This window comes from Moschus berezovskii, chromosome 20 (assembly GCF_049115385.1).
Source record: "Moschus berezovskii isolate FMDL1 chromosome 20, NW_MosBer_1.0, whole genome shotgun sequence".
NCBI classification, from domain to species: Eukaryota; Metazoa; Chordata; class Mammalia; order Artiodactyla; family Moschidae; genus Moschus; species Moschus berezovskii.
In genome coordinates, this window is record NC_142479.1 from 42616171 (window position 1) to 42629705 (window position 13535).

General features: G+C 44.5%; 1 protein-coding gene across 5 annotated transcripts in view; it reads left to right on the plus strand.

Annotated features, from left to right (window-relative positions):
* DNAH9 (dynein axonemal heavy chain 9) overlaps positions 1-13535 on the plus strand; it is a 297242-nt gene that overhangs the window by 185075 nt on the left and 98632 nt on the right. For all 5 annotated transcript variants that reach the window (XM_088828905.1, XM_088828906.1, XM_055407299.2 and 2 more), the window contains 3 exons: positions 6414-6556; positions 7593-7754; positions 7899-8132. In XM_088828905.1, coding sequence (XP_088685031.1) covers positions 6414-6556; positions 7593-7754; positions 7899-8132 — 539 coding nt within the window. The remainder of the gene's footprint in view (positions 1-6413; positions 6557-7592; positions 7755-7898; positions 8133-13535) is intronic.

Genomic DNA, 13535 nt, shown 5'->3' on the forward strand with positions numbered 1-13535 from the left:
AGACTGTTATTGTCATCATTTATATTGTCGGTTCTGCACAGAACTCCTGGCCCATAATTAGCATTCAAGGGGTATTTGTTGAACTAAGGTGCCATGTTATGTATTACTTTTTACTTTTTGGCTCTGCTAAATCTTAGTTGTCCTGTAGCATGTAGGATCTTAGTTCCCCATCCAACATGTCTTCTGCATTGGAAGCACAGATTCTTAACCACTGGACCACCAAGGAAGTCCCTAGGTATTATTTTTGGACATGTGCTTTGAGAAAGTTTCCAGTCATGTAGACAGAGTGGCAAGGGTCCTGAGACAGTCACCACACCCGCTGTTTTTTCTCCCTTGAAACCAGGGAAATGTTTTGAAAAATATTATTCCTGGGTGGGGTCAAAGACCTTAAGCCAGTGCAAAGCTGACTGATTCAGAGAATAACCCTCAGCTTTGCCCTTTTTTATCACCAAGCCCCAGACAAGATCCATCTTAAACTATCAGGATCTCCTCCCCCCAAAGCAGTTGTGGACTCTGATGGGCCCCAGACCACACAAAAATGATGATGAGACTGACTTGCAAAATATCAGGACATGTTAATGACCACATGGAGCCTTTCTGCACTTGGCAGCAGAAATAAGGCTTCCCAACTTTAGGTCTCAGGAGGAAACTTTTCAAATATTTAAATAGCCTCTGCCTCTGTTCACATCACAAAATCCCCTCTGGCAGTTCAGTCTCCTGCTTTCAGCATGACTACCTACATCGCACAGTAAGTGACAGGAATGTTGTCAGGAGAAATTGGAGGAACAAGCCTGAAAATGCAAACTTTGCTCCCAATTCAGAGGTGCTCGAGTCCATCTGCTGCTCTTCTTAAGGGATTTTGGGAATCATGTGACAATGGCCTGAGTGTTTTCAATATCTTGGCACTTAAAGGTATCACAGAATACAAATGAACTTAATCTCCGAAGCAAAAGCAGACTCAGACATAGAGAACAGACTGGCTGTCAAGGGGGGAGGCAAGGGGAGGGATGGTCTAGGGATGTGGAATTAGCAGATGGAAGCTATTATATACAGAATCGATAAACAACAAGGTCCTACTGTACAGCACGGAGAACCATATTCAATATCCTGAAATAAGCCATAATTTAAGAGAATATGAAAAAGAAAGTATATATATGTATAACTGAACACTTTGCTATACAGCAGAAACTAACACACCATTGTGAATCAACTATACGTCAATAAAACAAATTTTTCAAAAAAGGCATCACATAAACGTGGGTGAGCCTTATAGAAACACGTTTTCTATAAAGGGTCAGAAAGTTAACATTTTCAGCTTTGCAGACCATATGGCCTCTGTCACAAATACTCAGCTCTGTCATTATAGTGGGAAAGTAGCCATAGACAATATATAAACGAAGGAGTATGGCTGCGACCAATAAAACTTTATTTATGGACAGTAAAATTTGAACATCATGTAATTTTCATGTCATTAAACATTATTATTTTAATTTTATCAACCATTAAAAATTGTAAAAACCATGCCCAGCTTGCAGGCAGAGACAGAGGGTTAGATTTAGCCTATAAATCATAGTTTACCACCTCAATACCCAACGTGAAGGGCTTTCCTAATGGCTCAGTGGCTAAGAATCCACCTTGCGATGCAGGGACACAGGTTTGGTCCCTGCTCAGGGGAGATCCCACATGCTGAAGGGTAACTAAGCCCATGCACATAGTTACTGAAGCCCACGCACCAAGAGCCCATGCTCCACAGAGAAGCCACTGCAACGAGAAGCCCGGCCACTGAAACTGGAGAGGAGCCCCTGCTCCCTGCACCTAGAGAAAGCCCGTGCGCTGTGAAGAAGACCCAGCATAGCCAAAATAAATAAATAACTTTTAAAAATACCCTCATGTTATCCATAAAACACCAAAGGACATAAATTCTACCTATGTTAAATAATAGAAAGGTGAAGAATGCAGACCAAAGGGAATCCAAGTTCTCCCTGGAAGACTATAACCCATTTACAGATAAGAAAATGCAGACTCTCAGAGAGACAAAGGAGAAGGAAATCCAGACCACTGCAGGCAGTCAGCCCCAGAAGTAGGAGTACACTCACATCAATTCCACTGAAGTATTTCTCTTTTAAAAACTTTGCTGAGCTCCTCAACTCTCGTGTGTGTGTGCTCAGTCCCTTCAGTTGTATCCAGTCCTTTGAGACCCCATGAACTGTAGCCTGCCAGGCTCCTCCATCCATGGGATTCTCCAGGCAAGAATACTGGAATGGTTGCCGTGTCCTCCTCCAGGGGATCTTCCTGACCCAGGGATCGAACCCGAGTCTCTTAATGTCTCCTGTATTGGCAAGTGGGTTCTTTACTACTAGCACAACTTGGGAAGTCCCCTTAACTCCCAATACATGCCAAGTATCATTTCATTTCTCTAGCAGTTTTCTCTCACCCCATATTTTTATCAGGCTGAAATGGATTGTTCCACTAATAAGACCTCGATTTTGACAAGTTATAGCACTGGGTATTTTATATGCATGCTATGAAATATCTTAATGAATGGAAATTAAATCAAATTTGTCCAATTAAGGGAAGAAAGTAAATGATCATTTTCATGATAATTCTTTTTTTTTCATTTTTCCCATTTAAATAATTAAGCTTAATTAGTATAAACTACTACCCAACTCCTGGCTGGATTAGTGTTGTCAGACTCTAAAGACCAGAAATTTGTTAAAAAATTGGCATGAGTTCCCTCCAGATACATTAGTTCAAGGAAGTGCAGCTGCATTGGTGGTAAATATTCATAATTTCCATCACTTAGAGAGGCTTCCCTGGCAACTCTTTGGTAAAGAATCCCCTTGTCCCCCTACCAATGCAGGAGACACTAAGAGACATGGGTTCGATCCCTGGTCTGGGAAGATCCCCTGGAGAAGGAAATGGAAATCCCACTCCAGTATTCTTGCCTGGGAAATCCCATGGACTGAGGAGCCTGGTGGGCTACAGTCCAGGGGTTGCAGAGTCTGACAGGACTTAGCAATTAAACAACAACAATGGGGAACTAGGATCCTACGTGCCCTGAGGCGAGGCTGAGAAAAAAAAAAAATTGCCAGTTGCCTGCAATGTAGTTGTACAAATTTACTTGCCACACAGATACCTGTTTCTTCCCAACCTCACGGAAAGTCGGTTCATCTGACACACCAGTTTTTGCCAGGGAGTGTGAAGTGGAACCTCAGTCCTGTCCTTTCACTTCTCACTTGTGACATTGGAGCATCTTTTCAAGTGTCCCCTGGCCAGTCATCTTATTCCTTGCCTTTTAATGTAGTGTGCTTTTGGGGTCTTTCTTTTTCTCATGGATTTGTGGGAGTCCTCTGTATTTTCTGGATACCTTTGTTCATTATATAGTTGGTAAATAATCTTTTCGAAGTCTGCTTCTGACTTTTGTCATGCTGATTTAGTTTTAAGTGTTGCAAAACAGTCTTTTTATGTTTCATGCTTTTTGTACTGTTTCAGAAATGGCATCCTAGCCAACACCATAAAAATAATCTTTTGTGTTTCATCTTTAAAATACTACTGTTTCATATTCATGTCTTTAATCCACCCAGCGTATATTTTTGCACAGTATTCTAATTTTATTTTTTGTTATTAGTATTGAGTTATCCTAACATGCTTATTGATCTGTTCATCCCTTTTCAGCATACTGATTTTGAATATGAATTTCCTGCTTATATCTGGGTCCATTTCTAAGTGTTTCACTCACAGTTGTATTTATTTACCCAATAACCAATTTCACGTTTTTAACTAACATTACTTTGCTGCTGCTTCAGCTGTGTCTGACTCTGTGCGACCCCATGAACTGCAGCCTGCCAGGCTTCTCTATCCATGGGATTCTCTAGGCAGTAAGTACTAGAGTGGGTTGCCATGCCTTCCTCCATGGGATCTTCCCAACCCAGGGATCAAACCTGGGTCTCCTGCGTTGCAGGCAGTCTTTACTGCTGAGTCACCAGGGAAGCCCTAACAGAGCTTTATAAGGAAACAGTTTCTGATAGAACAAATAAATTCCTCCATCCTATTCTTCACAATTATCTTTGCCACTCTTTACCCTTTGCTCTTCCATATAAGTTTTAGAATATGATTGTTAGGATTGTAAAAGAAACCCATTTATTTATTTTGGAATTGCATCTTTATGATATTGGTAATACTGAGTCATCCATTCATGAACACTACATTTGTTTTTGGGGTTTTATTTATGCCCTTTAGTAATATATTACAGTTTTCACATCAAGATTTTGCATATCTTATTTATTATTGCCTGTCTTATGATTGTTGTTGGTATTCTAAAGTAACTTTTAAAATAACTCTTTTTCATATGCTAAAGCACAGAAGTGCTGTTTTATTTCCAATGTTGATTTTGTATCCAGCAAGCTTTTGTTTAACACACTAATGAGTTCCGTTATGTGTATATTCTCTTCAATTTTCTACATGGAAACTTAGATTTTGATGATAATAGCTTTATTGTTTCCTTAACTCTCTGTATACAGTTTATTTGTTTTCCTTGACTTTTAGCCTTTGATGTTCAGTTGCTCAGTCGTGTCCTACTCTTTGTGATCCCAGAGACTGCAGCATGCCAGGCTTCCCTGTCCTTCACCATGTCAAACTCATGTCCATTGAATCCATGATGCCATCCAACCATCTCATCCTCTGTCACCCGCTTCTCCTCTTGCCCTCAATCTTTACCAGCATCAGGGTCTTTTCTAATGAGTCGGCTCTTCACATTAGGCAGCCAAAGTATTGGAGTTTCAACTTCAGCATCAGTCCTTCCAATGAATATTCAGGATTGATTTCCTTTAGGATGGACTGGCTGGATCTCTTTGCAGCCCAAGGGTTTCTCAAGAGTCTTCTCCAACACCACAGTTCAAAAAGCATCAATTCTTCAGCATTCAGCCTTCTTTATGGTCCAACTCTCACGTCCAGAGATGACTACTGGAAAAACCATAGCTTTGACTATACAGACCTTTGTGGGCAAAGTAAGGTCTCTGTTTTTTAATATGCTGTCTAGGTTTGTCATTGGAGAGGGCAATGGCACCCCACTCCAGTACTCTTGCCTGGAAAATCCCATGGATGGAGGAGCCAGGTAGGCTGCAGCCCATGGGGTCGCTAAGAGTCGGACACGACTGAGCGACTTTCACTTTTTGCTTTCATGCATTGGAGAAGGAAATGGCAGCCCACTCCAGTGTTCTTGCCTGGAGAATCCCAGGGACGGCGGAGCCTGGTGGCTGCCGTCTATGGGGTCACAGAGAGTCGGACACGACTGAAGCGACTCAGCAGCAGCAGCAGCAGCAGGTTTGTCATAGCTTTTCTTCCAAGGGCAAGCGTCTTTTAATTTCATGGCTACAGTCCCCATCTGCAGTGATTTTGGAGCCCAAGAAGACAAAACCTAGGACCTTTGTATAATGTTGATTAGAAAACATGAATAACAGTCATGCTTGTCTTGTTTTCTCTTTTTTTAAACTATCTACTTTATAGGACTGTAGTGAGAATTTATTTATTTATTTACTGCACTGAATGGCATGTGGAATCTTAGTTCTCTGACCAGGGATCAAGCCTGGGCCCCCTGTTTTGCAGTCACAAAGTCTTAATCACTGGACTACCAGGGAAGTCCTCCTTGTCTTGTTCTTGATTCAAAAGAGAATATTTTAGTATTTCACTAGTAGACAGATGTGATGTTTGCTTTGGTTCTGCTATAGATACCTATGATCTGGTTAAAAGAAATCTCATTTATTTATAGTTTGCTAACAAACTAAGTTTTCAGAAATTTTGTGCAACTTTTTTGATGATCGTATTATTTTACTTCTTTAATCCATTAATTCAGTAAATTATGCTCACAGATTTTTCTAATATTTAACCATCCTTGCATTTCAAAGATAAACATTTCTAATTGATTGAAATTCTAATTGAAACAATTCTAATTGTATTTCTAATTGATCATCACATATTTATCTTTATATATTAAGTTCAGATTCTTTTAAAAAATTTGTCCATTATATACTGCCTCACTAATAACACTGCTGCTTCTGCTAAGTCGCTTCAGTCGTGTCCGACTCTGTGCGACCCCATAGACGGCAGCCGACCAGGCTCCGCCGTCCCTGGGATTCCCCAGGCAAGAACACTGGAGTGGGTTGCCATTTCCTTCTCCAATGTGTGAAAGTGAAAAGTGAAAGTGAAGTCGCTCAGTCATGTCTGACTAGTAGCGACCCCATGGACTGCAGCCCACCAGGCTCCTCTGTCCATGCGATTTTCTAGGCAAGAGTACTGGAGTGGCTTGCCATTGCCTTCTCTGACAAAAACACTAGTTTATCTAATTTTCAGAACTTAGCCAACCTGGTAAAAAAATAATAATATTAATTAGGCATCTGTGCTCCGACTCTTCCTAGGAGAGATCCCAGATCTCTACTCTGACGACGAGGTCGAAAACATCATAAGCAATGTGAGAAATGAGGTCAAGAGCCAAGGTCTGGTTGACAATAGAGAAAATTGCTGGAAGTTTTTCATAGAGCGAGTCCGACGGCAGCTGAAGGTACGAGGGTCTGCTGCTCGGGGTGCGCAGGGCAAGAGATGACTCCCAGGAGCCTCTGTGGACGTGTTGGACACAGCAGTCCTTATTGGCCACCTTGGGAGTTGGGGAGTGGGGATGCAGTTCCCTTCTGATCCCGAGCACCTGTGTGAGGATGTTCTTCTCACCTGCTGCTTCAAGGGCAGCAACCTGCCTCCTGCAGTCCCAGCATTCCTTTTTTCTAGAGAATTTTAAATTGGAGTGTAATTGCTTTACAATGTTCTATTAGTTCCTGCTGTACAATGAAGTGAATCAATGTATGTATACATATACCTCCTCCTTCTTGAACTTCCCTCGCACTCCCCCGCTCCCATCCCAGCCCTCAGATCATCACAGAGCACAGAGCTGAGCTCCCTGTGCTAGACAGCAGCTTCCCACTAGCTATCCATTCTATGCAAGGTAGTGGAAATATATCAGTGCTTCTCTCCCATTCTGTCCCCTCCTCTCCTTCCCCTGCTGGGTCCACGTGTCCGTTCTCTATGTCTGCATCTCTCTTCCTGCCCAGCACACAGGCTCATCAGTACCATTTTTTAGATTCCACATACATGCTTTAGTACACAATATTTGTTTTTCTCTTTCTGACTTACCTCACTCTGTATGACAGACTCTAGTAGGTCCATCCACATCACTACAAATGACTCAATTTCCTTTTTTATGGCTGAGCAACATCCCATTGCATATGTGTACCACATCTTCTTTATCTCTTCATCTGTTGATGGATGTCTAGGTTGCTTCCATGTCCTGGCTATTATAAATATTGCTTCAGTGAATATTGGAGTCATGTGTCTTTCAATTACGGTTTGCTCAGGTTATGTGCCCAGGAATGGAGATTGCTGAGTCTCAACGTTCCTAATCCCTTGGCTAGAAAGGCTGGCTAAGAGTTTACAGATACTGTCTCTGTTGATGTGCCTCCCACTGTCCTGGGAAATAAAGAATCCAAGGGTGTGTGGATCTCTCTCTAAGTACCTTCTGAGTTCTCCCCATCTTTCCGCCTTCTCAGGTGACTCTCTGCTTCTCCCCGGTGGGGACCAAGCTGAGGGTCCGCAGCAGGAAGTTCCCCACCATCGTGAACTGCACGGCCATCGACTGGTTCCACGAATGGCCGAAGCAGGCCCTGGAGTCCGTCAGTCTCCGCTTCCTGCAGAACACGGAAGGCATTGAGGTGAGAGGGCAGAGGAGACACCCCTCATGCTCCTCTCCACCTCAGGGAGCAAGGAGTCCCCTGTCCAGCCTATTGACCAAGTGGGCAGTCACCTGCCATCGGCACGGCCAGATGACCTCTTTATTTCCTGCCATTTGATTCTAGACCACAGTCAAGCCATCAATTAGCGAGTTCATGGCTTTCGTCCACACAAGTGTCAACCACACCTCCCAGTCCTATCTGAGCAATGAGCAGCGCTACAACTACACAACGCCCAAATCGTTCCTGGAGTTCATCAGACTGTACCAGAGCCTGCTGCGCAGGAACAGGAGGGAGCTCAGGTCCAAGATGGAGCGGCTGGAAAATGGGTTGCTGAAGCTCCACAGCACCTCTGCCCAGGTAAGCAGCGTCCTTCCAGTCCTCCTGTCCACAGCAGGCTCGGAGGGAGGGAAGGGCAGCCCCTCCCCAGAGGACGGAGACCGCAGTCACGCTCTGAAGACCAAGCACGGTTCTCCAGAGGCCCCAGTGTCATCAGAACAGTGTGTGCTGTGCCTGAAAAGCTTTATCAAAAGTCCAAGCTCTTGTTCTGTGCTGTGTGCTAAGTCTCTTCAGTCGTGTCTGACTCTTTGCGACCCTGTGGACTGTTGCCCACCAGGCTCCTCTGGCCATGGGATTCTCCAGGCAAGAATACTGGAGTGGGTTGCTGTACCCTCCTCCAGGGGATCTTCCTGACCCAGGGATCGAACCTGTGTCTCTTATGTCTCCTGCATTGGCAAGCGGGTTCTTTACCACTAGCACCACCTGGGAAGCCCCAAACTCTTGTTCAACTCATCCAAAAGAATCTGGTCGGGGAACACAAAGGCAAAACACATACACACACTGAGGAGCAAAGAGAACGAAGAAGCAGTTTCTTCAGGGCAGAAGCAGAAGTTACACACTCAAAGAAGAGTTCAGGCATGCTCAGAGTGAGGGGTACCCCGCAGGGTTTGTTGATCCCCCTTTTATTTTTAGCCCTTTGACTAAGTGTGGTCTTTCTGATTAGGGGTGGAACAGTCGTTGGGGGAAGGTCGAGGAGTGGCCTGGATTGCCCCAGGTGGCATCAGATACCACGGTCCTGTCCATTCATCTCCTGAAGTCACTATGCCTGCATTCAAAGAGATGTTTTCCCTTCAGTTCTACATACTAGTCAAGCACCATACATAGAAGAAGGTCGAAAAGGGTCATCAGCAACCTGTGTGTGTTTTTATTGGAATATAATTGCTTTGAACTAATACAATGTTGTGTTAGTTCTTGCTGTACAGTGATGTGAATCAGCTGTGTGTATGCATATACCTCCTCCTTCTTGAACTTCCCTCCCACTCTACTCCCGATTCCAGCCCACAGATCGTCACAGAGCACCGAACTGAGCCCCCTGTGCCAGACAGCAGCTTCCCACTAGCTATCTGTTTTACACGTGGCAGTGTATCCACGTCAATGCTACTCTCTCAATACGTCCCAGACTCTCCTTCCCCCACTGTGTCCACAAATCCATTCTCTATGTCTGCTTCTTTACTCCTGTCCTACATTTTTATTTGCATGTGTTCCACAGTTTTCACAGTCGATTTCCTTGCTCAGATGCTACAAGGTTTCTGTTTTAGATGCCACTCCTCCAATCATCATGGCCTCATTAAAAGCAAAACAAAGACGTGACATTGTTGTTGTTCGGTCACTAGGCTGTGCCGGACTCTTTGCGATCCCATGGACCACAGCACACCAGGCTTCCCTGCCCTTCACTATCTCCCAGAGCTTGCTCAAACTCATGTCCATTGAGTCGGTGATGCCATCCAACCATCTCATCCTCTGCCGTCCCCTTCTCCTCCTGCCCTCAATCTTTCCCAGCATCAGGGTCTTTTCCAATGAGCTGGTTCTTCACATCAAGTCACCAAAGTGTTGGCGTTTCAGCTTCAGCATCAGTCCTTCCAATGAGTATTCAGGGTTGATTTCCTTTAGGATTGACTGGTTTGATCTTGCAGCCCGAGGGACTCTCAGGAGTCTTCTCCAGGTGACATTGACTCTGCCTAAATGCCTGGTCCTGTCTTTCCTGCCTCACCATGAGCCCTGGTGGAAGTGCACACCCTCAGCTTCAGTTTGGGAGGTTCTCTCTCACAGATACCAAAATCCCTGGAAACACTCCTTTTTTTTTTATCACGTATTCCTTTTCCTCTACTTTCTTTTAGTCTCCTACCCACAGTCTCTTCATCTTCAAAATCCAAAGAGTTGAAGGGCTGGGAGCAGTGGTTGCAGGGTTAGGCCAATTTTCTTTGTTTTCTTGCATCTCACGATGTTATCTATCAAAGAGGCTTTGGAACCGAATTTCTCAAGCAAACCGTCTCATTCATGCGTTCTGCTCTATGCTCCTAAGTGGTTATACCTCAGAAGAAGGCCCCTGTCATCCCGTCCTTGTTTTATTTTTCTACTTACTCTTCCAAATGGAACACGTCCATTTCAGTTAGTTTACTGTTGGAGAACTGTGGAGGACTCTGGCACCTCCTCTGCCCTGCTCACACCCATCAGCTACTGCTGGGCCCTTGATGGCCCTTCTTTGTTCTCTGTTTACCAGCAGCAGATCCGGCCTCTCATTAAGGTGGTGGAATTTCATGCATTTTCACAATTAAGCTAGCATTGTAATCAGTTTAATTCTTGACATGGCATGTTTCTGCAGATTTCTGAGCCTTTCATTTACTGTCTTTTTTTTTAGAACTCTGCCTTCGGAATAGCTCTGTTGAACTTCCTCCTGACTTGTCCTTTTTCTCCACTTTTTTTTTTTCTTTTTTAACTTTTAATTTTTATTTTTAAAATGTGTACTTATTTATCTATTTATTTTTGGTTGCACTGGGTCTTCATTGCTGTGCACAGGCTTTCTCTAATTGTGATGCACGGGCTTCTCATTGCAGTGGCTTCTCTTGTTGCAGAGCAAGGGCTCCAGAGCACCGGCTCAGTAGTTGTGTCACACAGGCTTAGTTGCTCTAAGGCATGTGAGATCTTCCCAGACCAGGGATCAAACCTGTGTCCCCTACATTTTCAGGTGGATTCTTAACCACTGAGCCACCAGGGAAGCCCTCCACTTCACTTTCTCAATTCACATACGTAATATATCTAAAGGATTGCAGTTTATTCAGTGGGATGCAGTCAGCCCTTGCAATCTATACACATAGGATTTTTCCGCTCAGGAGATTTTCCTCCTGTGATGAGGTTTTGCTCATTTGGTCGGGCCTTTCCTGCAGGAGCAGTGATGAACTGGACGGGTTCTTTGCACTTCGTGTCTGTTGTCTTCTCCCTCATTGCTTTCCTTCCCTTTGGCCTTTTCCTCTACATTCTAGGAAGTTTATCCTCAATGATACTAATCTAATTGTGGGCAATGTTGCTTCTGCTTCTTACGCCTCCAGTGAAGACTTTAATTATGCTATTACATTTTCAGTATCCCCACAGACTTTCCTCATCTCATCCTTTTCCCTTTCTAACATTGCTTTTGTATTTCAGCCTATTTTTTCCGCAACCGTGTATCACAGGAACCATTCTACTGATGATGCCAAACGGCTTTCTTGATGTCTTCTCTAAATCCAGTCATGGGTCGTTTTTCAGTTACATTGTTCCTGTTAGTCTTCTAGATGCTATTCCTTCCCTTATTCTGTATTTATGTAAAGACCTTGTTACCCCTTTGTTTACCTCCAGGCATGATGAGATCTGTTCAGACTCAGTGTTTGTCAGCAATGGTTTGTGACAGTTATCTGCGATGCTACTGTCTTTCTACTATGTTCTTGTAACCAAAACTCCTTCTTAGAGCTGCAGTTCAAAGCAGCTTGAGGTACACAGGATCCCCAGCAGCTTACTTGGTCATACCTTTGTTGCAGTAAGGTAGTGTCTGCTCACCCCAGTCACTTTCTTATTCTCTCCATCTCCGAGCCTCTAGAAAACAGAGTAAGATAGACTCCCAGAATGCAGTACTGCCAGATTCGTTTTGCCATCTCTCACCTCTTCCTTGTCCTGTCTCCCCCACCCCAGCTACAGTGCCTTCAGAACATCCCGTATCCCCACTCGCCCCTGTTCTGCAAAACACCCTTCTCTCCTCCGGGAATTGCTGATCAGTCTACGCAGAGGACCAATGCTGGGGAACCATCAATGGGACATTCACAGAGCGGCACCCAGTGTTCTATCTTGTACCAATGCTGGGTGTCTGAGCAGACAATAAAGACAGTCTGTTCTCCTGCTTTAAGCAATCTCTTTAATATGAAGAGGCCTGATTATCCCATTAGGTGAATTCAGCTCTCTCTGCCTACCATCAGTGGAGAGTCCTCCCATGTCCTGGCATCCTCCCGTGTCCTTCCATGTTTGTTTCTTCTCCCTCTATTTTCTCTACTTCAATGAATAATATGTCTATCTACCCAGTTACCTAGCCCAGAAACTGCCGTGTTATTTTATACACCTCCTCTTCCCTCACTGCCCATATTTAAGCCTTAACAGTTTCTACAGGTTTTCCAAGTACCTCTCAGGGGCATGCCTTTCGCTGTGTCCCCTATTTAGACACTTCTTACCTGGATTATTTCAATAAACTGAACCTTCAAGTCTCTTACCCATCCCACGCCCACTTCACCCACATCCTCTCATCTCAGTCAACATCTTCAAAGTCACCCCTGACTCTGCTCATGTCTCTCTTTCTCTCCCTATCCACGCCTGGTGCATCAGAAAATCACAGTTGGCTCTAGCTGCAAAGATGCCCAGAATGCCATTGCCTTGCAGATCTTACTACCACCCTGATCTGAGCCACTGACACCTTTTCTCCTGGGTAGCCACAATACCCTTTCACTAGTTTGTCTGCTTCCCTCTAATAGTCTGTCACCACCTGAGCAGCCAGAGTGATCAGTTTATTTATTGATTTATTTTTGGCTGCACTGGGTCTTCATTGCTGGATGTGCACTTGCTCTAGTTTAAGTGAGTAGGGGCTACTCTCTAGTTGGGGTGCTTTGGCTTCTCATTGCGGTGTCTTCTCTTATTGTGGAACATGGGCTCTAGGGCGTGCAGGCTCAGTAGTTGCAGCTCCTAGGCTCTAGAACACATGGTCATTAGTTGTGGCACCTTGGCTTAGTTGCCCTGCGGCATGTGGAATCTTCCTAGACCAGGGATCGAACCCGTGTCACCTGCATTAGCGGACAGATTCTCAACCACTGGACCACCAGGGAAGTCCCAGAGTGATCAATTTAAAGCATAGCTATGTCACTTTGTCACTCCACAGCCTGAAATAGCCCCTATTTCCCTCATTACACTGAGTCTCCTTCCCAGCCCTGTCCTGTTAACTCTGAGATCTCATCTCCTACTGCCCCGTCCCCGAGGCATGCCCCCTCAAACCTCACTGCGTCTCTGTTCTTTCCTCAGACACTCCAGGCTGTTGCACCAGCTGTTCCCCTCCCTGGAATGCTCTTCCCTCTAACATCCCCAAGGCTTCCTATCTCATCTGCTTCAATTCTTTATTTCAATGTCACCTTCTCAAGGAGTCCTACCCTATGACCTCATTTAAAATTGCAGCCCCCACACCATTCCTGAGCCTCTTATTCTGCTCTACTGTATCTTTCCCCCATAGGATTTACCCAAATGGCAACCCACTCCAGTATCTTGCCTGGGAAATCCCATGGACAGAGAAGCCTGGTGGGTTACAGTCCATGGGGTCGCAAAAGAAATAGACACAACTTAGCGACTAAACAACAACAAACATGTTATATGGACTTCCCTGGTGGCTCAGTGGTAAAGAATCTGCCTGCCAATGCAAGA